Source organism: Gopherus evgoodei, chromosome 10, assembly GCF_007399415.2.
Source record: "Gopherus evgoodei ecotype Sinaloan lineage chromosome 10, rGopEvg1_v1.p, whole genome shotgun sequence".
NCBI lineage: Eukaryota > Metazoa > Chordata > Testudines > Testudinidae > Gopherus > Gopherus evgoodei.
In genome coordinates, this window is record NC_044331.1 from 85,892,765 (window position 1) to 85,919,281 (window position 26,517).

Sequence of the window (26,517 nt, forward strand, 5' to 3'; positions counted from 1 at the left end):
CCCATTACACTTCAAACCTCGGGTGGGTGTGGTACGTCCCGCCCCCCGTCCCCATTACACTTCACCTCGGGTGGGTTGGGTACGTCCCGCCCCCCGTCCCCATTACACTTCATGGCGGGTGCGTTGGGTACGTCCCGCCCCGATACTCCTCCCCCCCCCCGCCGGTCTGAGAACGTTTCTGCGACCGGTCTTGGTCCTTTGTCGCTCGGACCCCGCCCCCGCCGCTTTCCGGCCCAGCCCCCCCGTGCAGTGACGGGCCGGGGAGCGTCGCTCACGGGCAGGGCGTGGGGCGGGTTCACACCCACCGGCGTGTCCGTGACGGGACCAGAGGGGCCTGCCGGGCTCGGCCTAACACGGGCCGGGCCGAGGCAGCGCAGAGCCTGAGGCGGGCAGGCACTGCGCTCCCCACAGGCCGCGGCCGGCTGCTCCGGCCAGGCCCCGCCCCCATCTGGGGCCCGCGCGCCGCCGGGGGGCGGGGCCGGGAAGCGGGAGGACGGCAGGAGGCGCCGTCTCCGCGCTGTCAGCTCAGGTGGGAGCGGGGCTGCGCAGGCCCAGTGGATGCGGAACTCGGAGCGCCGAGTGGTGCGCGGGGCGCTGGCTGCAGGGCTCCGATAGGCGGCGCTGCTGAGAGGTGCGAGGCGGTTCCCCGCGGGCTGCAGGAGGCGCTCTAGGGGTGAGGGGATGCCCAGGGTGGGACAGTGAGGGAGGGTGCATGGGGCGAGGGGGTGGGGCGCTCTCGGAGGGGTGCACAAGGCGAGGAGGGTGCTCATGGGGTGAGGGGATGCCCAGGGTGGGACAGTGAGGGAGGGGTGCATGGGAAAGGTGCTCTAAGGGAGTTGGGTGGCACTCTCAGAGGGAGGGGTGCATGGAGGAGGGGCACAGGAGGGTGCATGGGGCGAGGGGGTGGGGCGCTCTCAGAGGGGTGCACAAGGCGAGGAGGGTGCTCATGGGGTGAGGGGATGCCCAGGGTGGGACAGTGAGGGAGGGGTGCATGGGGGAAGGGTGCTCTAAGGGAGTTGGGTGGCACTCTCAGAGGGAGGGGTGCATGGAGGTGTGGCACTGGGGGGGGTGCATGGGGCAAGGGGATGCAGCACTCTCAGAGGGAGAGGTCACAAGGCTTTTGGGGTGAGGGGATGCATGGGGTGGGGCACTGAGGGAAGGGTGCATGGGAGTGGGGTACTTTCAGAGGGAGGGGTGCATGAGGTGAGGAGGGTGCTCTTTGGGTGACAAGATGCACGAGGTGGGGCACTGAGGGAGGGGTACATGGGGCGAGGGGGTGGGGCACTCCCAGAGGGAGGAGTGCATGAGGTGAGGAGGGTGCTCTTGGGGTGAGGGGATGCACAGGGTGGGGCACTGAGGGAGGGGTGCATGGGGTGAGGAGTGCATGGGGGTGGGGCACGCTCAGAGAGTGGGGTGCACGAGGCGAGGAGGGTGCTCTTGGGGCAAGTGGCTGCATGGGGCGAGGTGCTCTCAGTCTGGCACTGTGACTTCCTGGCTTCCACATTGGGCCCCTTTGGCTCTGCTCGTAGCATTTGTGTTTGTTTACAGAAGGTGGTGAGGCAAGAGAACCAGCCCCTAATCCCAGCTGTCCAGTAGCAGTAGTCAGCCTCTGGGGGGCCTCATGTCCCGACCGAGCTCTCCTGAGGGCCTAGCCACAAGCTCCTGCCCCACTGCAGATCAGGTCTCAGCAGGGAACACTGTGTGGGTGGACATCAGGGCATTGCTGCCCAACACTAAGGAAGACCTGAAATTGGACTTCAGTGAGAAAGTGGAGGAAAGTGTCATCTCACTACTCCAGCAAGCTAGAGACCTCCTATATGGAGCTGAAAGCCTCTGCTCTGGAAGCGCAAGGGAAACGTGCTTACAAGTCAGTGAAATAATAATAGATTACTCTTGGGAAAAGCTTAATATTGGGACTTGGAGAGATGTGGAGAAGGACTGGCGACGAGTCTATTCTTATGGCTGCCTTTTCAAAGCCTTGTGTATGTGCAGTGAGCAAGGCACCATAGCAGATACAATTCGGGTCTGTGACATGGGACTGCTGATGGGAGCATCCATATTGGATAACATCCTGGTTAGGATAATTAATGTCCTTCAGAAGCATCTGACGTATGGGAAACGGTCTGCTGAAGAAGATGCAAAGGAGTCACAAAGAAAGGTAGCAGCTCTCAGTGTTCTTGCCCACCACTGCATTACACACAGAATAGGAACTGGTGATTCCTGCAAACAACTAGATCCCAAAATCCAGATTGGGTCAGGGAGCCACTGATCTTGGGGCGGTAAATCATGTAACTGGGCCTCTGTCATTCTTGAGTAAAAGCAGAAATCTCAGCTCTCTGTACATTTTACTTTTTTTTTTTTTAATTTGGTGACCAGCTGAAATCTCCCTTCCTTTTCTGCTTTTGTTCCTATTCTATATCCTGCTGCTGAGAAAAGAACTGATAATTGCAGCCTCCATAAGTCAGTCCACCAGCTACTCATTGTGAGATTTTTGTGAGACACTGCAGGCTGTTCCACTGACATGCAATACAAAGAGGCTGGGCAAGCAACACAAAGGGGAAATCAACTTCCCCACACACTCACTAGTATGCCTGAGGGAATCTGTAAATCTGTCTTCTCCATCCATATGCGCTTAGGATATAAGAGCAGTTTACTTCAGACTTCTGGGTATTTTGGGAAGTCTTTGCAGGTTGGAGGAGTGCTGAGGATTTTATCCCCATTCTGCTTAAGAACATAAGAATGGCCATACTGGGTCAGATCAAAGGTCCACCTAGCTCAGTATCCTGTCTTCTGAAAGTGGCCAATGTTGGGTGTCCCAAAGAGAATGAACAGAACAGGTAACCATCAAGTGATCCATCCTGTCACCCATTCCCAGCTTCTGGCAAATAGAGGCTTGGGACACCATCCCTGCCCAACCTGGCTAATAGCCATTGGTGGCCCCATCCTCCATGAATTTATCTAGTTCTTTTTTGAACCCTGTTGTAGTCCTGTCCTTCACAACATCCTTTGGCATGAAGTTCCACAGGTTGACAGTAGCTTTTCTCTGTTTATGTTACATCCTCAGTTCAAGTGATTTCAGCATCTCCTTTGCTGGGAGAGACTAACGCTGTTTTTAACATACATGTTTTCTGATGTAATAAAGGGCAGGTTACTTTGTTGTGCTAAAAAATCCCTGTGTTTCAGAAAATCCGGAATGACCACACTACCGTTCCATCAATAAAATCAGAAGAAGTTATTCCACGGCTTCACTGCCCTTCTCTAGAGCATTTCAGAGAAAATTATATGATTCCACAAAAGCCTGTCATCCTGGAGGGTATTGTTGACCACTGGCCATGTATGAAGAAATGGAGGTGAGGACAAGAGCTTAAAAACAGCTTCATCTGTTGCCCTGATTAAGAAAGCATGTTTTCTGCACCAATTAACTCAAGCCCAGAATAACATAAGGTATGAAATGCCAGCTCCAGTGATTCCTGCTAGGAGCATCATCTTGCTGCATAATTTGCTCTACTTCTGAAATATTTTTCATTGCTAATAGTACTTGGCTGTAACAGATCCAGGTCAGAAAGTTGCATCCCAATAGAGTCTGCCTTGCTAGTGATAGAATAATAGAAATCAGATGTTGGAAGAGAGCTGGTTTCTCATCAAGGCCATCTTTTCAGAGGCCAATGCAGGGAACCTCTCTTCGGTGCATTTTCTAGTGCTATACATCAGAGCTGGGCATGTATTGCCAAAGATTCTCATGGTTATTTATTTGAATTTGCCTCAGCCATGTCTCTTGTTTCTGCAAACATTCACACAATCAAAATTTACTGAGAAATATTTGATGAAAGTGAATTTAAAAGTTGCATGTACAAGAATGATTGGAAATGAAATATTTCATTGACAAGCACAAATATTAACACTGGAAGTGCTTTAAGGCTCAGCCTAATGATGTCGTGTGACTTACCTTAACATTCAACTAAGAATGCACCTAAAATTTCAATATTGTGTAGTGAATATTTGTAGCCAAAAGCCCCTGATTAATCTATAGAGTAAATAAATTTACAAAATACTCTCAAATTAATTTGAGGAAACTCTTACCTGCTTGCTGATATCCACAAGCACAAATAGAAGCAACATTCATTGAACAAATGATGGTTCATTATTCACTCAGTACTCTTATAAACCCTTTTTCTCTTCTCAAAGATGTGTTCAAATAGGAAATGGGGTTTTTTTAACTGAAGAAAAATTGTGGTATTAAAATGCATACAAACCTCACTGCTCATTCCTTTGGTGCCTGCATCCTTGGTCTTTCTGGTTGGCTGGCTTTTGAGAGCAGAGGCCTTCTCTGCATGTTAGTCTTGTAAATTGCCTACCAGACTTCAGGGGCTGTGTAAATAGAAAATAATTAATAATAATATTCCAAGCAATGCAGCTTCCACCTTTTCTCATGGGGATACTCTTTCTGGAAAATGGGTGTCTCAGGAAGTGTTGTTTACATGCCATCAGGCATGAGCGGTGTGTCCGATAGGCTGGGGACGGCTGTGCCCCCCACAAACAGCCCCATGTGGCCCCACCCACACTTATTGCCAAAGCCCACTCCTGCTTGCCCTTTTCCCCCTTGGCCCCAGCCCAGACAGGCTGCTCCTCTTCAATGCTGCTGGGGCTGCCCAGCGCGCTTGGGGATGGGGGCGTTGCTGGAGGCTCTGGAGCTGCCCACTCTGTGGTTGCGGGGACTCGGGGGAGGCCATGCACAGCCCACTCTGCGCTCGGGGGAGGGACCCTGCGCTGCCTGCCCACCTTGCGCTCGGGGGCAGGCGGCTGCCCGCCTGATGCTTGGGATTGAGGGGGGGCTCTGAGAGAAGGGGACCAGGGCCACAGGGGATGGCAGAGCTGGCTAGGGGCTAGCCTCCCACAGCCAGCAGTTCACCCGCCACCTATGCCATCAGGCAAATGCTCCATTGGAGTACTCAGGATGTTTCCATAATCTTCTTAGTCAGGGCAAAGGACAGAGACAGCTGCTCTGTGATACTAATGTTCTGTGTTCACAAAACTCTCTCAGAAAATGGATTTTCCATCTGACATCAAAACCAGGAAAAATAATGAAAATGTTAAAGCTAAGATTGAAAATAATGGAAGCTGTTTTCTTCCAGTCTGGATTATCTCCGTCAAATCGCTGGCTGCCGCACCGTTCCTGTGGAAGTGGGTTCCCGGTATACCGATGAGGAATGGTCTCAGACACTCATGATGGTCAATGACTTCATTGATCAGTATATCGTGAACAAGGTCTGTTACTTTCACATTGTTTCATCTCCAGACAAAGTCTGGTATTGGACTGGGGAATTCTGTCCTAGACACACTCGGCAAAGGGTATTTGAACAGAGAGCTGCTTGCACAATACCTTATACCAGAGGTCCCAAACTGTGGGGCGTGCCCCCTTGGGGGCCCCAGAGGAACATTTGGAGGCCCCGGCTGACAGCCACATGCCCAGCTGAGGCCTTGCCTCTGCTCCCAGCTGTGGCTCCAACCTCGGCCTCTTTACCTCTATCCGCTAAGGGGGGAGGGAGGAGGAGGACAGGAGTAAGGAGGGGCACAAGGTAAAAAGTTTGGGGACAGCTGTCTTACACGAGTCATGGTGCCTGAAATATTTTTAGGAATTGGAAGTCCCCAGTTTGCACCACTGACTCACTTTCTCCTCATTTAGATATTAGTGGACTGGAATTTTAGGAGCTTTTCTAAGCATTGAGCAGGTGACTTAAGACCACCCCTCTTCTGGGATGCCCCATGTGGGAGGGATAGTTCAGTGGTTTGAGCTTTGGCTTGCTAAACCCAGGGTTGTGAGTTCAATCCTTGAGGGGGCTATTTAAGGAATTGGGGTAAAAATCTGTTTGGGGATTGTCCTGCTTTCATAGATTCTAGGACTGGAAGAGACCTCGAGAGGTCATCAAGTCTAGTCCCCTGCCCTCATGGCAGGACCAAATACTATCTAGACCATCCCTGATAGACATTTATCTAACCTACTCTTAAATATCTCCAGAGATGGAGATTCCACAACTTCCCTAGGCAATCTATTCCAGTGTTTAACTACCCTGACAGTTAGGAACTTTTTCCTAATGTCCAACCTAACCCTCCCTTGCTGCAGTTTAAGGCCATTGCTTCTTGTTCTATCATTAGAGGCTAAGGTGAACAAGTTTTCTCCTTCCTCCTTATGACACCCTTTTAGATACCTGAAAACTGCTATCATGTCCCCTCTGTCTTCTCTTTTCCAAACTAAACAAACCCAATTCTTTCAGCCTTCCTTCATAGGTCTTGTTCTCAAGACCTTTAATCATTCTTGTTGCTCTTCTCTGGACCCTCTCCAATTTCTCCACATCTTTCTTGAAATGCGGTGCCCAGAACTGGACACAATACTCCAGTTGAGGCCTAACCAGGGCAGAGTAGAGCGGAAGAAATACTTCTCGTGTCTTTGAGCAGGGGGTTGGACTAGATACCTCCTGAGGTCCCTTCCAGCTCTGATATTCTATGATTCTAGTTACATATATATTGATCTACGTGTGAGACTGTCAATGAACAATCTAAAACTTTGCCTGTTTCAAAGGGGACTCCCTGGCCATAGAAGGGATTTTACAGGCCTGCTGGTTTGGATGGTTGCACAGATGCCATCAGGAGACTCATCCCGCGAATGTTCTTTGTGCTCTTCACAGCATATTTGCTCCTCCACTTTCCCATGAGTCTTATATGTGACTCACTGAAACTGTGAAGATGTTAGTGTGACTAGAAAACAAACTCATCCCTTGGTCATGTTCACCGATATTACAGACAATATGGGTGTGGAGCTGTAGAGGCCTCATCCTGCTATTGCATAGATCCCTTCTCTGAAGCTTCTGTTACAGGTGGAACAAGGACTCTAGAAAATCTCTGACCATTTCTTCCCCTTCTTGCCCTCCATTTCTGGAGCAGTCATTCTGTCCCAGATGATGACTATATCTGTCTGGCCTGACCCTGTCTAGTGAAGGCCAGGTGCCAAGCCCCTTAGTCACCAGTACTGTTCCTCTAATTGATTATGGTGCTCTGTGAGGTCTCATAAGATCCAATTTCACTGCAACCTGTAACAAGGGATGTGAAGAAATGGGACATCAGATTAGATACTAAACATCCCTGCACTGTGGCACAAGCATCAGGATCAGAAGTATCTGAGCTGGCAGGACCACATGGCATCATATCTCCAGCAAAAGGAGCATTTACAGCCAAAATAGTTGTTATTCAGAATAAATTATGCCAGTAATTAACTTTATTTATAAGTAACTTTCATAAATGTGAAGCCAGACCCTATACACTGTTATTCATTCTCTTTTTCTCTCCTGTAATTCCAGAATAGCATTGGATACCTTGCCCAGCATCAACTTTTTGATCAGGTAAATCTAAAAGTGACTTTTTTTTCAGCTTGCTGTAGAGACAAGGTAGTATCTTTCACTGGATCAACTTCTGTTGGTACGGGCTAGTCTACACTAAAAGCTTCATCAGCGCAGCTGCACCGCTGGAGCATGTCTGGTGAAGACGCTCTATGCCAGCGGGAGAGACTTCTCCTGTTAGCATAATAAATCCACTTCTGTGAGAGGCAATGGCTGTCGTGCTGACGTAGCTCTGTCCACACTGGCACTTAGGTCGATGTAATTTACGTCACTCAGGGGGGTGGCTTATTCACACCCCCTAGCACCGGCTTCAGCCCGCAGCCAGACCCCAAGACCCGCTACCCAACCCCTCCTCAGCCAGAGTTGTTGCGGGCTGACCAAAGCCCTTTGGCCTCTCCCCACTTGCCTGGAGGAGTCTCGGTCCAGCTGCAGCCACACCATGCCTCCCCAACCCAGACCCCAAGCCACCCGGGGAAGAGTGTCTCTAAGGTCCAGAAGATTTTGATATGCCCCAGGCAGGTTCTGAGGCTGCTGAGAAGGCAATATGTGTTACTGAGCTTTCCGGGTTCATCAGTAATCTCCCTGGAGTCCAGGGAGATTACTGATGAACCCGGGAAGCTGAATAGAATTGCCTCTCCCCTTCTGAGTTAAAGGACTGGCTGCTCCAAGAATCAGTCATTAATGGCATCTAAAAAGTTTATCCCTGCATCCCTTCCTGAGGTGACAATACAGGACTAGTTGAAATCCCCCATTTATTACTGGAGTTTCTGTTTTTATAGCCTCTCTAATCTCCCTGGTGATTTCACAATCACCATCCTGGTCAGGTGGGCAGTAATATATTCCTACTGCTGTACTCTTACTATGCAAGCATGGAATTTCTACCCCTAGAGATTCTATGGTACAGTTTGATTCATTTAAGATTTTTAGTATATTTGACTCTACTTTCTTTCACACATAGTGCCATCACCCCTCCCCCAGTGTGGCCTGCTCTGTCATTTCTGTATATTTCGTACCCTGGTATTATTGTATCCCATTGATTATCATCATTCCACCAAGTTTCTGTGATGCCTGTTGCCTCATTTAATACCAGGCACTCAAGTTCACCCATTTTAATATTTAGACTTGTAGCATTTATTTACAAGCATTTATAAAACATGTCAGTATTTAGTTGTTTGCCTTCATGTGATGTAATTGAATGGAATTTTTTGTCCTTTGACTGTTTTTCTTCAGATCTTACTGTTTTTTTTTATCAACTTCTATCTTATCCTCTTTATTAGGATATAGAGTATCCCCTTTAATAAATCTTCCACTAAGGAAGGTCTCTGTCCAAACCATGTGGTCCTCTGCACCAGTCAGCTTTCTCCCAGCACATGGGTCATACTGAGGATTTCAGTTGCAGCCTGGACACTCTGTTAATTGGAAGGAGACTCTGTATTCTCCATAATGTTTTGGGATTTCCCACCTGCACCGTAACTTGAAGGGATAGGAAGTGTCTGTAACTCTACCCTGGATCTATCCTGTTTAGTGTGGTGGTACCTTTTCAATGGTGAGAAAATCCAGCCTTTGTAATGCTTTGTGACCATATCATGCTGCTTGTGTGTGTGAATATAACTTGAGAAGCAGCTCTGCACCCAGGAAATAACTGTCGGAAATTTGGGCAGGGAACAGTCTTTACAAGCAATCAGTTCAGCTGCACCACAGTAGGCAACAAGCTTCATTTCATCATCTACTCCCTGGGTGTTCAGATAAACAGAACTGGTAGCAGTCTGTAGTAATGTCACCTAGTGACCTCCCTGGTGCTACAGTCTCATTTACAGTGATCTTTCTCTGCTCTTGGCAAGACTAGATAAGAGGGTTGGAATGACTCTAGACTGTATATGGATTTAAAATAAGCCAGGGATCACTTTCTGTTGCTGATCACACGTCCCTGATCATTGTCACCATTGCAGGACAAGTGAATTGTCTTCTGAAACTCCAGTGCCTGTGGCCCCACTTCTAGGAGCTGCTGTCCCTACTCTCTACACATCTTCAGAAAGTAAACTGTTCCTCTCTCTGCTTGTGCAGTTACTTCTGAACCTTCCTTCCAGTTTGCTGGAGGGGAGATGTCTGGTGAGGGGTGTAGACTGGGGTGACAAGGGTCAGACTGAAGGATGGGGAGGAGGGGTTAATTTCATAGTTCAAGAGCAATCTGCTCCTCTGCCAAGACACATGCATTACCACCATGCTGACTCATTCTTGTAATTCTCATTCCCGTTTCCTCTACCTTCTCTCTATTTTGGCTTCCTTCATCTTGTCACGTCTCCACTTACATTGTAAACTCTCTGGCCAGGGACACGGTCTCTGTCTGCACAGTGCCCAGCAGCATGGTGTCTTGATCCAGAAGACAGCCTTTGTATGCCATCACAATACAAAGAACTACTGAACAGGTCTCAGCCCATGAGTAAAGACACTTGTGACAACTTTGCGAAAGGAGGAAGTGGGAACAGAGGAAGAAGGAAAAATAATTAAATAGTAACTGTAAAAAAAATCCTAACTGCCCCAGGGGAAGTAGGAAGAAAAACTAAATCTTTGGTGTTCAGATATTGTAATGATGGGAAGGATATGAAGCCCTGGGCAGACTGAGGAAGAAGAGAATGGGGCAAGTGTGTATTGTGATTAGGAGAAAGCGAGTGGGAATGGCAGGACATTTTTTTAAAAGTAGATTAAATATGTTAATTTTATTTGAGTTCTATTAAGATGCAAAAGATTTTAATAAACTTAATCAACATGCTATTAATATAGTCAATTCACTAATAAAACAATATTTTCATTAGTGTTTCTTACTGTGTTTTGAGTTTAACTACTAAAGAAGAAAATTCCTCTGCAGAATTAAAAAATTCCTGTAGATTTTAGCTTTACATTACAGTAGTTTGGAGACATTTCCTACAGATCTTCAGTGGCCCTACTCTTCTGTTGACCCTGTTGAACAATCCAACCTTTGTGGTTTATTTAACCAGCTGGTTTATAATTTTGGAAATATGATTTACATGGCCTATCTCACTTCTCTCCATTGTATTGATCTAAGTGACATTGTCCGCACTTTGAGATAAGGTAAGGCCTAGTCGTCTATTCTGGACATGCCATCCATATTTACGCTGCTCTGCACATCAGCACATGCACGCGGTCATTGTGTACTTTTACATAAGAACCTAAGAACAGCCACACTGGGTCAGACCTAAGGTCCATCTAGCCCAGTATCCTGTCTTCCAACAGTGGCCAATGCCAGGTGCCCCAAAGGAAATTAATAGAACTGGCAGTCATCGAGTGATCCATCCACTGCTGTCCAGTATCAGCTCCTGGCAAACAGAGGCTAGGGACACCATCACTGCCCATCTTGGCTAATAGCCATCGATGGACCTATCCTCCATGAACTTACCTAGTTCTTTTTTTGAACCCTGTTATAGTCTTGGCTTTCACAACATCCTCTGGCAATGAGCTCCACAGGTTGGTTGTGTGAAGAAATACTTCCTTTTGCTTGTTTTAAACCTGCTGCCTATTAATTTCATTTCTGTTGTTGGTTATTGAGAGTAGATCCCAGAACTGAAGCAGGATATTTGCATCCCTGATTACTGCAGCCTGGGGGAAGGGGAAGAAGATAGCATCACCATTAATGCTTGGTTTGGCCCAGAGGGAACCATCTCCCCTCTTCATCAAGATCCACAGCAAAATTTCTTAGTCCAGGTCTGTACTTTTTTTTTTTTATAACTGCATAACCCGAGTGTAACTTTAACAATACAGCTAGAACGTACATAAGTACTAGAGACAAGGGCAGCTAAAGGCTCGATTGACAAGAGTGGCATGTCTGAATAGTTTACTATGTCTCTGTGTTCACCACCTTTGCATATCAGCATCTGACAGATGTTAACAGATTTATGCTATCAACATCCGGTGAGGTAGGGAAGTATTATTTACCTCCAGTTTACAGATGAGGAACCCAGGCACAGAAAGGAGAAGTGAGTTTCCCAAGGTCACACCTGGAGTCCATGGCAGAGCTGGGAAGAACCCATTTCTCCAGATTCCTCCATTATCCATAAAACCTTCCTTTTCCTCTCCAGGATGCAGCAGAGTTTTGTGTGAATTTATAGCCGGGGCGCCAAGTGTGCCTGAGGTGGCAAGCCGCAGGGGGTGGCCTGCTGGTCACCGTGAGGGTGGCAGTCAGGCTGCCTTCAGTGGCATTTCTGCAGGATGTCCACCGGTCCCGCGATTTCAGTGGCGGGTACGCCGAAGGTGCATGACTGGCGGACCTCCCGCAGGCATGCTGCTGAATCCGCATTACCAGCGGACCTCCCGCAGGCGCACCACCGAAAGCCTCCTGACTGCCGTGCTTGGGGCGGCAAAATACATAGAGCCCCCCTTGTTTATAGCACAAGGGCAAACAACACCATCAGCCTTGATTAACTTATGAAATAGCTCTTTGTACTTCCATGAAAATTCAGAGTTTAAACTGTGTTCTCACCCCAGCCAAATTAGTGCTGGTAGTTTTTTTAATGTTTACAGAAGCACCCAGAGGATTGGAGCTACTTTGTACTAGCGCAGCACAAACCCATGAAGGTTGCCTGCCCAGAGTTTACAACATAAGATGTTCAACTGTGAGCTTGTGTACAGCCTGGAGCCCTCAGAGTTGCTCTTTTCTCCCCTTCAGACTCTTAACAGACACATCAGTCAATGCACTAAGACAAATATAGCTAGTGCATGCTCTCAGCTGAGCCGTATAACTGAGGCCCTGGCTATGTGTGCTTGTTAATGAGAAGGGGTGTTAGACCTACTTACCTAAGTACACTACATTTCAATTAGAGATTGTATTCTTTATCACTCACTTTTCTAAAACTGGCTGTTTAGAATTGCCATGCAGTTAAACAGTTGCCATGTTCCACCCAGTGGTGACTGCATTTTGATAGGAAGAATTCCCTAATGTATACAGATTGCAAAGCAAACTGGGAACTTTCTGGAGGAATGGCCTTGCATAGGGTAGTATTATAAGAGAAAATCCCTTGTCCTGCTCCAACTAGCCTTGTGACACTTGTGCCTTGAGAAGAGGTGATTCTCAGTCAGTGAATGGGGAGTGGAGTATTGTGGGCAGCAGGGGACCTCATAGGCCCAGTTTTAGTTCAACTGCTTCTCTTTTTCCAGTGTTGCCTAAGGCCTGGCTATGAATTTCCAGATCACATCAAGGCATTGTAAGCAGGCAAAATCAATATGAAAAAAAATTCATTGTCAAGTCTCTTCAAGATACAGTGACTCAGGAGAAACTTCAGCAGTATCAAACCTTTCTTGGAGACCACCATACTAACAGTCAATGATGATAATGAAAATTTCTGGAAGGGATTAAAGGCTGCAACTCTTTCAACATGTGCTGAGTCCATTGACTATGTCACCTGCCATCACCAAGATTGGTTTGATGAAAATGATGCTGATATTCAGGGTCCGCTCAACCAGAAAAGAAAAGCTCATTGCATATGGCAAAACGATGTATCACAATCAAAAGAAGAAAGAGTCCTACCAGCAACTCAAGGCTGAAGCTCAAAGGAAAATCCATGACATCAAAAACAAATGGTGGTGAGAAAAGGTCAAGATTGAGATTTGCTCTCGTATACCTTGCATGAGGAGCTTTTTTCAGGCAATAGGGGCCATTTATGGTCCATGCCCCCATACTCCTATACCACTCTGAGCCCAAGATGGGTCAGTGTATTTTAAAAACAGCTAAGCCATCAAAGCCAGTTGGAAGGAGCATTTTGAGCTACTCCTGAATCAACTGTTTGATGCCACTATGAATTCATACCTCAAGACATGAAAGAGAACCTCTTGCTGATCTTCCCCCATGCTCAGAGAAGTACCACGAGCCCACATGCAAACCAAGAACAAGAAGGCAACAGGACCAGATGGCATACCAGCTGAAGTCTACAAGTTTGGAGGTGAGGAACTGGTAAAGAAGGTCCACAAATTTTTTATTCAAATCTGGTATGAGAAGATTCCGGAAGACTTGAGAAATGCCAACCTTGTTACAATCTTTAAGAAAGGAGATAAGTTGGAGGGTGAAAATTATCGAGGCATTGCCTTGCTATCTACAGCAGGGGAAATTCTCACCAGTATCCTCTTAAACCAATTACTTTCCTTTGCTGAGGAAATATTGCCAGTATCTCAGTGTGGTTTCAGACCATCCTGCAGGACAACCGACATGATCTTCGTTGCCTGCCACATCCAGAAAAAGTCTCAGGAGCAAAATCAGGACCTGTACATGGCCTTCAACTCCATCAGTCACAAAGTCGTGTGGAAGGTGCTGGCCAGATTTGGCTGCCCTCCCAATATTTTTACGGTCATAAGACTTCTTCATGATCAGATGACTACCACCATTTTCTATAAGGGCCTGGAGACGGACCCTTTTGTCATCAAAACTGGTAAACAAGGATGTGTTATCGCACCAACCCTGTTCTCCATCTATTTAGTAGTCATTTTGGTCCTCATTAAAGACCACCTCCCTAATGGAGTTGACATTCAATACAGAATGGATGGGCAGCTGTTTAGACTTTGAGTGGAGATGTTGAAGATTAAAGTCCTCCGGGTATCCATTAGTGATCTTCAGTATGCTGCTGACTGTGCCATCCTCGCACACACACAGGATGACTTTCAGTCCACACTGGATTTTTTTTTGCACAAGCTTACCAAAGCCTAGGACTCTCACAATCTCAAAAAGACTAAAAGTGCACCATCAGCCTGCCTCAGGCCTTGTACATGACCCACCACAAATCACCATTGAGGGACAGACTTTGGAGACAGTCGAGCACTTCTGCTACTTCAGTAGCGAACTCTCTCAAAATGCAAAAATTGATAGCGAGATCAAGCACAGGATACGGGGCACAAGTGCTTTCTTTGAGAAAGTTCTCCAGCGTGTTTTTATGGACCATTACCTACATAAGGACACCAAGATCCAGGTCTATAAGACAACAGTTATTCCTATACTCCTTTATGGATGCAAAACTTGAGTGTCCTATCAACAGCACCTCAAGAGTCTGCAGAGGTACCACCAGGAATGGCTCTGGAAGATCCTTCGCATCAAGTGGGAACATAGCTGCACTAATGCCAGCATCCTCACTGAAGCCAGTGTTACCAGCATTGAAGCAATGATCCTCATGCAGAGTTCGCTGGGCTGGACATTGTGTATGGATGCCAGACTCTCGCCTCCCAAAACAAGCGCTCTACTCTCAGCTCACCCATGATCAGAGATCCTGTGGTGGTGAAGGAAATACTACAAAGAAAACTAATGTGGACATAACAAGCTGGGAGGAGCAAGCCACCAACCAGCCTCAGTGGTGCCATGTCAAGGAGAAGTGCCTTGCCCTCAAAGCTGAGGAGAGAGAGAGAGAAAGAGAGAAGGAATTAAAAAGAAGAAACCTTTTTGCCCCAGCAGGCAGCTGATCCACCAGAAAATATCTGTACCTACCGCAGGCGGACCTGTGGTTCCCAGATCGGACGCAAGAGTCCTCTCAGGACCTGTATTTAAATCTGTGGTAGAGATCATCCTCAGATTGAGGGGTCGCTAGTGATGGAGGCATTATTCTATTGCTAACAGAGAGCACAAGCGCCTGTGACGTTTCATAGCCTAGCAACTTTAGTTTTAGTCTGCCAGTTAATTTAACATCACCTATCTGCAACTCAGAGAAGTGCAGATCAATCAGTCCAGCTGCCTTTCTAATTCTACTCTCCCAATTACACATCACAACGTAGAGAACAAATTTAATGGTGGTGGAAAAATTAGACCGTCTTGAATGTAGCACTGCTCAGCTCAGCAGGCACGGCTAACTCAATACTTTGTATTCACCATCCTTTCACCATTGTTTCCTTCTAGCAATGTTTGGCCCCACCAGCACTGTGGAGACTGGGTGCCATATAATTAAAAATGAATTTCAAGAGGAAGAGTTGCCTTCCCTTCCTTAAAAGCATGTCCCCAGTATTCTGGACATCTTACTTGTTCCATGAAGCCAGGTATATAGTTTACAACCCAATCTGATCAGATTTCGTTCTTCATTATAGAGTACTTGTTCCTCAGTAGCAAAAATCATGACTTTACCTGTTTTGCGCAGAATCTGGCAATCCGCTGTATTCTACTGTTAAGTGCTTGTCGTGATACAGAGGGATAGAGCATTAGACTGATCACTAATTAACTGAAATAAAACCCTATTTCAGCAGGTAGTGTGCAGATTAATGACAGATGGGAAATTTATATCCTTCCCCCTGCAGGTAATTGGAAGAAAATACATCCGTCTGTACTCTCCACAGGAATCAGAAAATTTATATCCACATGAAACTCAAATTCTTCACAACACCAGCCAGGTAAATAGCTGCCGAAAGTCTAAAAATTTGATAATTTAATTTTAAATAACCAAACCATCTTTGGACCTGAAAACAAATTGTGTGTTTGCTTTATAGGTGGACGTGGAGGATCCCAATTTAGTTAAGTTCCCCAAGTTTGAACGGGCTGCATTTCAAGCTTGTATTCTGACACCAGGACAGGTTCTGTTTATTCCAGTTAAATACTGGCATTATGTACGATCTCTCGATGTCAGCTTCTCTGTCAGTTTCTGGTGGTTATAAACCATTATTTGATGTGGATAAATCTCTGTTGTGCAATTTAAAGTAATATAAAAAATGCAGCATGCTGTACTCTTGATTAGTGAAAGAATTTTCAGACCTTCAACAGAGGAAAGTTTTTTCTTAACATGAGAATGTTCTCATTATCTTCTGCTTAAAGTGCAGAGCTGGGTTAAGAAATCAATTTTTTCTGCTTCCTGACGTAGTGAGAAATCTAAACAAAGAATCAGAAATGAGAGAGCTGCAGCAGCCACTGTTTTGTGAATATTTCCAATACAAATTCCTAATAAAGAGCATCTGTCAAATGATCAGCTCAAGTATACATACCCAAAACAAGACTATATATGGGCATTATCAAGAGACTGGGCCCCAAATGGTATGATTGTCAAAGTGGAACTGAAGGGAGCATGTGATCCATTGTAAGTTTACCATCCATCTGAATGTAATAATAGTTGCATAGCCATGACTTCCATTATGGTGGATAACATTTATACAAAATCTCCGATAATAAAAAGGAGCCAAGCCCGCAGTAAAGTCTATTGCTAATGAGGGCTGAAAGAGCAGTACCCAGGGTTATTATATAATTCAGTTATAGAGCTCAGATGTAGTACTTGTTCCCTTTGTGGGGAGATGGATTGTATTCCTTTCATTCTCACCAGCAGTTAATTCATTACCATCCTCACTGTTGCAACTGGCAGGGTCTGGTGCCTCTCTCCCTTCCAAGCCATTGTAAGGAAACAGACAATTCTAAAATGATTTTTTAAAAATAGCTGCTGAAGAAATACATTAATATGTAACTGCGGTGACTTCTCATCTGCTGATCTAACAAAAAGCCCATTTGTTCACGGGGGAAATATGAAATGAAGATTTCATTTTCTTGATTAAAGCTCTGATATTACTAATCATTGCAAACACAGAGTTCTCTCTCACTGTTATGCAAACCCCAAGTGCGTATTTGCTTTGAATGAAGCTTCAACATGAGCTCTGGTGCAGTGAGCCAGTGAAGGAATTAGCACGTGGTGTTTGGAGACTGCTCCTTCATCTGGTGCTCACTCCCATTAGGCTCCTCTCTCCCACACTAAACCACTTTCTGAGGTATTATGTAAAAACAATTATAAAGAAGGAACTGTGAAAGAGATGCTCAACTTCTACTCTCTGGCATTCTGGGCTGATAAGACTACTACGCACCTGCTTCTGTGCCTGCGAAACTGAGACTGAAGGTGCTTAGAGCCAAGAAGTGAAGGTGTGGCAGAAGTCCTAACTTCGCATTATTTATTATAACCAACAATTATCACGAAATCGTGGTATTAAAAGGAGACTTAATAGATGCTCTTAAATCTTGGGAAACCCTGAGATGTGCTTCTGGCACCACCTCTTTGTCAGAGTTGCAGCAATGAAGAATGAATGTGTATGTGAATACTCAGACTGTGTTTAAAAGCATCCTTTCAGAGAAGGGCCAGACCTGGGGGGAGATGAGATGTTAATACTGAGCCCTGGCAGAGGCACCTTCACTGAATTCAACCAGAATGACAGAATGGTTGACAAACCTCATTGATTTTACAGATTTTAAAAGAGTTTAAAATGGAAGTCTAAATAGGTCTTGTCTCGTTGTGCAAATCCTCCAAAAATAAAACTTTTAAAAACTCCTCTGCACTGAGCTCTCCTGTCCCAGCTGCACGTTCAGACCTGTGCAGGCACCTGGGCAGAGCCCCATTTAATTTAACAAGACTGGGCACAGTATAAAGGTCTGTCTATGTGGCTCAGCTTACACAACTGAGGCAGCAGCAGTCAAATCTCCCATTCCTATGCAGATGTAATGTCCCCCTTTGGCAATAACAATAGGTATGTACACATACCATGACAGCCTCCACTGTAGCTATGCTGACCTTCTTAGTCTTAGTTCCAGCACTGTTAGTGCTGGAACTAAGCAGGACCTTTGAGCAGGGAGGCCAAAGTCACAACAGTTTTATTTTCAAACTTCTAGCAAGATTTTAGCCGAGTAAAAACAAACCATAAAAAGAAAGTTGACTTTGTTCCCTAGGCATTCCTGCTTTCAGAATGACACATTTTACACTAACGCTGAAGTAAACTGCAACTGGGCATCCGTAAGACAGCGAAAGAAAATGTCTGCTCTAACTGAAACTGGTCTTTCTAATGCCGCCTTGTTCCTGAGGATGGGGTTCTTCTCCTCTCCCTCGGGGCACTTGAAGGCAACTCGGAATCTGGCCGATTTATTTCTGTGTTAAGAAACAATGCAATGTTAGTGAACAAATATTGTTTTGTGTTGTTACTGTGACAATACACTTTCATGAGCTCCAAATTTGCTCTAAAGGGCTAAAAATGTGTAAACTCGTATTTGCTTGTGACTTCCATTAGAACTGTTCCATTTCATTAGTTAAATTGAGGAATTCCAAGAAGCTTCTGCTTCAGTGTAACTGAATATTTCCAGATTTTTTTTCACTCAACATACTGCTGGTAGCAGAGAGGGTGTAGGACTCCAGGAGTAAAGGCACAACCATGATAGCTATAGGTGCACAAAATTACTAAAAAAAAAGATCCACCAGCTGAAATACTTGAAGTTTCCAGTAAGAAAGAAAGTTCAATCCACTGTCACCTCTTCATGACTACAGTAACTTAAGTATCACCATGAAATATCTCAGTCCATGCCCAAGTATTATTATACAAGAGTTTTTAAATGGTTTTGCTTGCTACCTGGAATCTCATGTGGCCAAAACTCATTACAGTGGGGACAGTGTGGTTCCATCTGAGCTTTGAAATATTTTCCAGCACAAGGCAAGTGCATTCCAATTCCACAGGTTTCACATACTTGACTCTGAAATGAGAAATGTTACTGTTAATAGAAAGCATTTCTGGTCTCCCTCTCAGTGCTACAAAGCATGTCATCTTTGGAAAAAGTCTGCCTTACTGACCCAAAGTAGGAGCATTAACTTGAGAGAATTTTACTTCATTGCCAGCTGGAGGATCCTTGTAAACAGAGGCTGGTATAGGTTACAGGGAAATACGTACTTGGGAGCTGGGAAATGGGCATTTGTTGGAGTGATGGGAAGAATCATAGCAAGAAGGCTTGGGAGCCACAAGTGGGTGGGAAGAGGAGTGTCAGAACAGCGTGCCTGTTGGGGAAGCCTTGGAGAAGAGAACTAGCTGCAGGAGGCAGGAAATGAGTAATGGGGAATCGGCAGCTGAGAAGAGGAGTTCTAGTCCCCCTGATAAGAGGCTGGAACAAGACTGGGCACCTGTGGGAGTGCCACTACCGAGCTCCTCAATGCAGCTTATTCTAGAGCTCTTGACGCTAGCAATTCCAGAGCGTCCACCACCAAGAGTGAAGATGGATGCATGTGCCAGACAGGGAAATCACCATGTGCTGAGCCCAGTGGTTTAGAATAGCTAACAACAGTTATGCCCATGTAAAAATGGGAAAGATTCACTTCCAGCTCAGCTGACTGGGACAGGAGCCAACATGATGGATGCAGGGTTCTCACTAGCCGAGCTCACTTTCTCCAAGTTCACATAGTGTTTTTTCCGTGACAGCAAGCAGCAACAGAATAGGTCAGAATAGGTATTTTGTGTACTGTGGACACCATTGCCAGGTTACAACAGCAGTCTGAACATAGAACAAATGCTCAGAAAGAAAAATATCACATACTTTAGCTACCATCATGCAAGAGTGTTTCTCAATAGCAGACACCTACTGAGGAAGCCCAGCCCAATTTGTTACCTGGATGGCGAGGCTGTGACAGATGTTACATTTCCTCACCAAGTCTTGGTAGTTGCTGAGGATGTATTGCTCCATCTCCATTATGCAGCGAGTATGCAACGTGTACTCCCCATCTCGCTAAGGGAACAACACCACCAACTGTGAGACTATAATATTGTTTCTTACAATTCACTCTTGATCTTTTTCTGACCTCACTCTCTACCTTTTAGCAAAAGCAAAGCTTGACGTTCATTTCTTTTCAGCATCCAGCAGAGCCCAATCACTGACTAATCCAAAGACAATATCCAAATTCCACTCAAAGCACTGCATCTAATTAACATAAAACAGCAGGAAAAAGCTCCCTTATCTTTAATAAATATGCATACCATGGAAACTAGAGGTCCCTGCAAGCATTTGCCCATCCTCCATCAAAGACCACAGAGGTTAAAGTGATTATTCTTAACAAAATGTAGGATTCCATGCAACAATATACACCTTTGCGACAGGACTTCTCTTTGGCACAGCTCTAAAATACCTAGATTACTGAGAAATATCAAGAAAGAAAATCTGGCACCATTTCTTAACACATGTAATAAAGGGAGAGATTTTCAAAGGCACAAATGGGAGTTGCCTCCTGACTTTCAGTAGGAATTGGGCACTTACCTGTCCTTTACATTTCTGAAAGTCTCTCCCAGACCAAGGGAGCCTGTTGCAGAGGACGGTGTAGAGATTCAAGGTGAAACACCTCCAAGAGCAGAGCGTGAGCACAGCAACAGCACCACTTACAGACATGGTCACTTCTGCTTGCCAACATAAGGGGTGGAACTATCACTCCAGCTCTTCTGTGGTGGGGCTAACACCAGCACTGGCACAACCACTTCCCTAATTCAGTATTTAAAGGAGAGCTGCAAGTGTCCAGAGCATCCCAGGCATGGAGACTATGGGAGTGTTTCGGCATGTTTCTCAGTTACACCTATGGAACTGTGCTGCCTTGCATGAGATCCTAGATGTAACCGTATTGTTTGGCTTGTAGAACCTTTGCTACTAGTGATGATACATGAGAAGAAAAGAGCTCTGTCCTAGTCAACTCCTAGGGTAAGCTTACAGAACAGCCAGATGCAAAGACTTGTAAAGTTAGTACATTTTATATGGAATCATTGAGACAATAAAAATTGGCTCACCCAATACTATTTTTACAGTCACTCTTTAGAGTAGAGCTGCACTTTTGGCTGTCAAAGCAGTAAGAAAGAACAGTCAAAGCTACTAAAATGCCCACTGTCTCTACAAGATAAAGCAATTACTTCAGAGAGCCACTTATCCTGAACCAAATTTTGCAGCACTTGCTCTGCTTCCTTTTTCTTCATTTTCTTTGTTTTAAGTTGGTCAGCCAGGTTTAAAATATCTGTGGAAGATGCAAAGCCACTTTCTGATATGATGATCACATCCATCTGCAGAAAGAAAAATATCTGATGAGAAAAAGCATACAATTGGGTAGCCCCAGTTCTGGGTTAATGGCAACGTAGAGGTTTTTTCCAGCACCTAGCACTATAAAATGCAACATATAGTGCAAATAGTTCAGGAAACTAAACCAATTAAGAGGCTGTTGACAGTGTTAACCTGCCACAGGGGAGATAATTCCTCAACTCGAACTGCAAGATAGGGGCTTGCAGGAAGCAATGTTAAAGCCCCTTTAATACACTGCAATTATGCTGAATATATGATACATCCTCTACATCAGAGAGGAATCTGTGTCTTGACTTGGCCTGAGATCCATACTTCCTTGATGAAAGATGGTTATCCATCAGGAAGCCATCTGTTCCAACTGGATTCATGTGCACAAGTAAATGTACTTGACATTCTTAGGCTGAATTGGTACTGCCAGTTTTCAGAAATACTATCATCTTTAGTTTAGCTTCAGTGCAAAATCTGTGATGGCAACAAATCTTGGGAGTACTAGTGAAGGCAGGACACATGCACTTTCAGCACACTCTATCTCAGCTCAGCGCAGCTCTAGATGAGAGTGGTAGTAACCTATGCCTGGTCTACACTGTTGATCTCATCAATGAAGCTGCTCCAGTTTTAGACCAACAATGTAAGTATTTCTGAAAGCTGTCAGTGTAGATGAAACTTTGGACAAACTTCACACTGAGGCAAGTGAGGATTTTCTTCTAGGCAAGCAACACATCACCCTTGCAGTCCATAAAGAACATGTATTTTTAGCACTGGTAGGCTCAAAACATACACAGTCTCCAAGCGATCACAGAAACTCACTATACTCTTTATGAACAGAACCGAACAACGTTATAACAAGAAACCAACAAAAAGCAAGATACTGAATTCTTATCATGGGAAATGCTAGTGATGACACCGTTGGTTCACATGAAGCAGGACATTGCATATGGACCCAATGGAGGAGTCTGGAGCTTTGAAAACTGGTCAAGAGCTGTCTGCCTGTCTTGTTAGGTGGCATTGTCAATTGCTATCAGTGCATATGATTCACTGACTAAAAGTGGATTGCATATTGTTGGTTATCACAATCTTCAAATCCAAGTACTAGATTATTTATGTCAAAATCTACTGTATATTAAAGGGGTCCTGAAACCTATTTCCAGACAGAATTATCCAGTCATTGCTGGGAATGCTGGGACAGTGCTGCTGCAGAAATATGATTATTAAACTAAAAGCAGGTCTGCCAAGTCTTGCTCTGAGAAGCACTTTCTCATTATTGATTTTGCTTTAACAGTAATTTATCCCCAAGAGGGAATAGATTTATGCCACACTTCTATATTTTCACTTGATTTGTGGTACAACTAAAAATTATAAACTAAACCAATATGGTAGCTTATTCTTCAAGAAGATTTCACAGATTATTCCTTTTATTTTAAAGAGCAGACCATTCCCCCAACAGTCTGATTTGCTGAATAATGAGATGACATACAGTACTTACAGTTTTTCTGAACAATTCTAACTCATTTTCTGTATAGTCAGATGCCATCTTAGTTATTTCAGTTTCTGCCAGATTCACCTATAAAACAACAATTATTGAACTCAAACTGCCTTTGTACTTCCAGCCAGAACAAAAGCATGTATTATTTTAAAATAACATAAAGGTCACTTGTTGCAACAGCACGAAGGGGAACATTCTTTCTTGAGACAAAACCTTTTATCAACAAAAACACATCAATCCTGCCCTTGCAGCACCCCCTGTATTCCAGTCCTGGGCCTCTCCTGAGCAAACACTCCCCATTGTGCGCAAATGGAGACTAAGATGAGACTGAATTTTTCACTTATGCTAAGCCAGTACTTCAGATAAAGGTTTAGCATCTGAGGTAAGTTGAGATGAAAGGGATACAATAGAACAGCATTCAAAAAATCATGAAAATACCTAATAGCAAATAGTAATTTACTATTGTTAATAGGTGGCACTACTTGATTATTAAAAATAACAATACTTTATATTGCTCTTGCACCTTCCACCATTATATATTATTAGCCCTATTTTACACATGAGAAAATAGGAACCAGGAGCTAACGGCATTGGTCAAGGTTGCACAGAGCACGATTCCCAGTCCTGTGAAATCACCAGACAATGCTCTGTCTCTCACTGACATTTACAATCCAGAAATTCCAGGGAAATCATTTCCTAGCAAATCTTTTCTATTGGATGAATTTTTGATTAGCAGGTGCAAAAAAACCATGTTGAGGAGGTTTGAGAGCTTTCCAGATGAAGTTACATATAGAGAAAAAAAAAGTTCCTTTTTATCTTATTGCAACACCACCTCTTAATATTTATGCTAAACAAATCAGACACTACTACAGTCCTCGCTGCCATGTTCCGTTCCCTCGTGTCTATCATGTGAACAGTTTATCCTCACACTTCCCTGTTCTACATGTAGATTCTAGAGCAGCTGTCAGCATAAGACTGAAGGAGCCCAGCCAACTCAAGACATCACTAAGTGTGAGAAGCGTGCTGGCAGACACATCCTCATTCATAAGAGTCTGAATATTCGCTCTAAATAACATTGCTATTATAATCTTTTGTTTCAGTACTTCTATTGATACCTCACACTCAAGGATGGCATTTGGAGCACAGAGAGAAATAGTAGCTGTATTTGTTAAGCACTGGCAAAAATACAGTCCCTGCCCGAATGAGCTTACCAGTCTAAAAGTATTAGGAGGAATGTGCACTTTTCATTGATATGTTACACATGACATTAATTTTATGTTAAGTATAGAGATGACTCTCCCCAGCTGCTGCATCTTTGAAATGTGACATTGGTTAGCAGTACTAGTAGTTAGAAATTAAATCCACAAGGTGGCAGCATATCACACACTTACCAATGCGTAATATGTTCTCCCATCGTCTTCAGACATTCCTTTCCGGATCTGCATAAAGAAAGGCTGCAGATGGATGTTAACAACATTGATGAAGTCATCCAGTTTATCATGAGCATAGTAGACTGGAAATTTAAAAAAAAAAAAAAAAGATGGTTAGCTAGTCAGACAGCCAATCTCACACTACTGAAAACCCAGCCTTAGGCAACAAAGTTTGAGACACCCAGGCAGTTTTGAACATGTCTTTTACATTTAGCTGCCATGTACTTGTCCTGTACACCTTTCATATCACTGCTGATTACAAACACAACACCCGATTTCAGAAGAGTCCAGCCCTTGGGACTTCAATAGCTGTGCTCACGTTATGTTTGTTGCTTGGCTCTTTGGGATCCACAACATCCATTCCAGCTGGTCAACTTGAATGGAGTTTTTCAATTGAATAAAAAGTTACCATATAGGATCAAATCTTGTGTATAATGAACAAATATATCCATGCTCTCTTCTGTTTATGTGGTTTCCTGGCTTCTTTTCCTGCTCTGCTTTTCACAATCTAGCAACAGCTTTGCTACCTGCGTACCATGGATTGATGATCAATTCTGACTTCAGGGACCTGCCATTGTAGCATTTGGTGCCACATCTTATAAGCAAGAAATTCAGCAGCAGAAATTACATCACAGACATCACTGGGTCATGGAAGACAGCAGATGAACCAGTCCTGGTCCCCACAAAGCTCCAAGCAAAGATTCCGCCAGAACTCCCATTGGCTTCAGTGGGACTAGGATTTCACCCTAAATCTGAAATACTACTTAATGCTGATTCTAAACAACTTTTTTAACTAATAAAGTTATTTCTTGCAAGCTATCTCAGAAGTATTAAGAATGGTCACTAAAAGGGCATTAGACTGTCTCAGTTACAAGAGATATTATCCGGATCATAGGAGCACCTGGAGGCCTCAGGCAGGGCACTAGACCCACTGTGCTAAGTACTGTACACCTGTGTAATACAAAGGCAGTCCCTGCCCCAGCGAGCTCACTAGGTTTATGACAGGACTCCCAAGGTGGGTGAAACTGACAAATGAGGAAGAACAAGGTAAGAGTAAAATAAGCATGTGTTTGCATTATTAATTTGCCTGACCATGGTAAGGTGGTATCATGGCAGAGATGAGTCTTAAGGAGAGGTCACTAGAGAAATATTTCTTTTGGGTGACAACTGTACCATTTGAATTTTAGATAAAAGTCTGCACTAGCAGATCCTCTCCCCATGGAGGGAAATCAAATGCTGTGGTCAATAAATTTTAACATCCGTAAAATTAGTCTGCACAGCTACTCGTGATGGTGTAGGAGAAATAAAGGGTGCCACACTTAAACTATTTATAAACTTTTATCAAAGCTATTGTTAAAAAATTATATAGTACACAGTTTAAGAAAAGAGTGTCTGTACATCTGCGTACAGTGCTTAGATTATCCACAAATACAAAGTTTGTTTTTAAAAAGTCATCAGATACATATAGTGCATAATCAGCAATAACCCAAATTTAGGTGAACAAATTTAAGAATTGAGTTTAGATATTAGCAGCAAATACAGCAATTGCCCCTCAGCAATTGAGAATTTAGGGTAGGTTGTCCATTTAGAAAATACACCTCTACTCCGATATAATGCTGTCCTCGGGAGCCAAAAAAATCTTACTGCGTTATAGGTGAAACTGCTTTAATCGAACTTGCTTTGATCCACCAAAGTGCGTAGCCCCGCCCCCAAGCACTGCTTTTACCACGTTATATCCGAATTCGTGTGATATCAGGTTGCGTTATATTGGGGTAGAGGTGTACAATCCATGAGGAAAGTATTTCAAATCTTACTCCTCTTCTACTCCTATAAACTATTCCTAGTCTGGGGAAAACATTTACAGAGACTACTCTCTAAGCTAAAACAGTGACATTTTCTCAAGGAGAAAGGGATGGAAAAATTCTCTCCTGTGGGGACACAGATGAAAGACTGATCCAAACCACACACTTTTAGAAGGTACACTAATGAGAGCAGGGGAGCACCTACATGAAATAGACTAAGAAAAGAGCCACTTAAATGACCTATAAACAACAGTAAAGTAAAATTAAGAAAAGCAGCCCACCCTCCCCCAAGCACCTCAACTAAAACCAAAATACAAATAACTAACCCAAAATAAAAGAACTATATTAACATTAGAAACGAGACAGTAACACAACATTTTTTTTCCACTTTCTGTTAACCAGAACATTCTCCCAGATGGGAGGTGCACCATTCCTGGAAGCACTGTAATACCAGGTTGATGCACGGAGTGGATGGAGTAAGCTCCTATTCCAGCTCCCTGTTTCAAAAATCCATTCAATACACAGTTTTTTACATCTGTATCTGTGCAAAGGTACTGGAAGTAGCTGCAGCAAAACTCATAACCTTCCTCTGTGCTACATGACTAGT

General features: G+C 44.4%; 2 protein-coding genes and 1 pseudogene across 10 annotated transcripts in view; 1 reads left to right on the forward strand and 2 right to left on the reverse strand.

Moving 5' to 3' along the window:
* The first annotated feature begins 478 nt into the window (after window positions 1-478).
* Window positions 479-16,324, forward strand: KDM8 (lysine demethylase 8). Of its 6 annotated transcripts, XM_030578680.1 has the most exons (9): window positions 479-631; window positions 1,549-2,158; window positions 3,184-3,350; window positions 5,133-5,265; window positions 7,353-7,394; window positions 10,962-11,111; window positions 11,356-11,383; window positions 15,274-15,410; window positions 15,666-15,739. In XM_030578680.1, the coding sequence occupies exons 2-8, from the start codon at window positions 1,622-1,624 to the stop codon at window positions 15,360-15,362; spliced, it is 1,146 nt and encodes a 381-aa protein (XP_030434540.1). In that variant the 5' UTR covers window positions 479-631; window positions 1,549-1,621; the 3' UTR covers window positions 15,363-15,410; window positions 15,666-15,739. The 6 variants fall into 6 exon arrangements, with proteins under 6 accessions (XP_030434540.1, XP_030434536.1, XP_030434534.1 ...); XM_030578676.1 differs by lacking the exons at window positions 11,356-11,383; window positions 15,274-15,410 and adding an exon at window positions 15,855-16,324 and having other exon boundaries at window positions 479-673; window positions 15,666-15,758; XM_030578674.1 differs by lacking the exons at window positions 11,356-11,383; window positions 15,274-15,410 and adding an exon at window positions 15,855-16,324 and having other exon boundaries at window positions 15,666-15,758.
* A 111-nt stretch (window positions 16,325-16,435) lies between these two features.
* Window positions 16,436-26,517, reverse strand: part of NSMCE1 (NSE1 homolog, SMC5-SMC6 complex component) — a 28,195-nt gene continuing 18,113 nt past the window's right edge. For 3 of the 4 annotated variants that reach the window (XM_030578682.1, XM_030578685.1, XM_030578683.1), the window contains exons 3-8: window positions 24,070-24,191; window positions 22,679-22,756; window positions 21,033-21,179; window positions 19,753-19,869; window positions 18,729-18,849; window positions 16,436-18,253 (exon numbers count right to left, since the gene is read on the reverse strand). In XM_030578682.1, the coding sequence (XP_030434542.1) occupies window positions 18,168-18,253; window positions 18,729-18,849; window positions 19,753-19,869; window positions 21,033-21,179; window positions 22,679-22,756; window positions 24,070-24,191 (671 nt within the window). In that variant the 3' untranslated portion in view covers window positions 16,436-18,167. The remainder of the gene's footprint in view (window positions 18,254-18,728; window positions 18,850-19,752; window positions 19,870-21,032; window positions 21,180-22,678; window positions 22,757-24,069; window positions 24,192-26,517) is intronic. The other variant, XM_030578684.1, reaches the window with a different exon arrangement.
* On the reverse strand, window positions 26,328-26,475 carry LOC115659306 (annotated as a pseudogene).

Coding starts and splice junctions, on each gene's coding strand:
- KDM8 (XM_030578676.1), top strand. CDS start 1,622: ATGTCCCGACCGAGCTCTCCTGAGGGCCTAGCCACAAGCTCCTGCCCC. Junction 3,351..5,132: donor CCATGTATGAAGAAATGGAG/GTGAGGACAAGA, acceptor GTTTTCTTCCAG/TCTGGATTATCTCCGTCAAA. Junction 5,266..7,352: donor ATCAGTATATCGTGAACAAG/GTCTGTTACTTT, acceptor CTGTAATTCCAG/AATAGCATTGGATACCTTGC.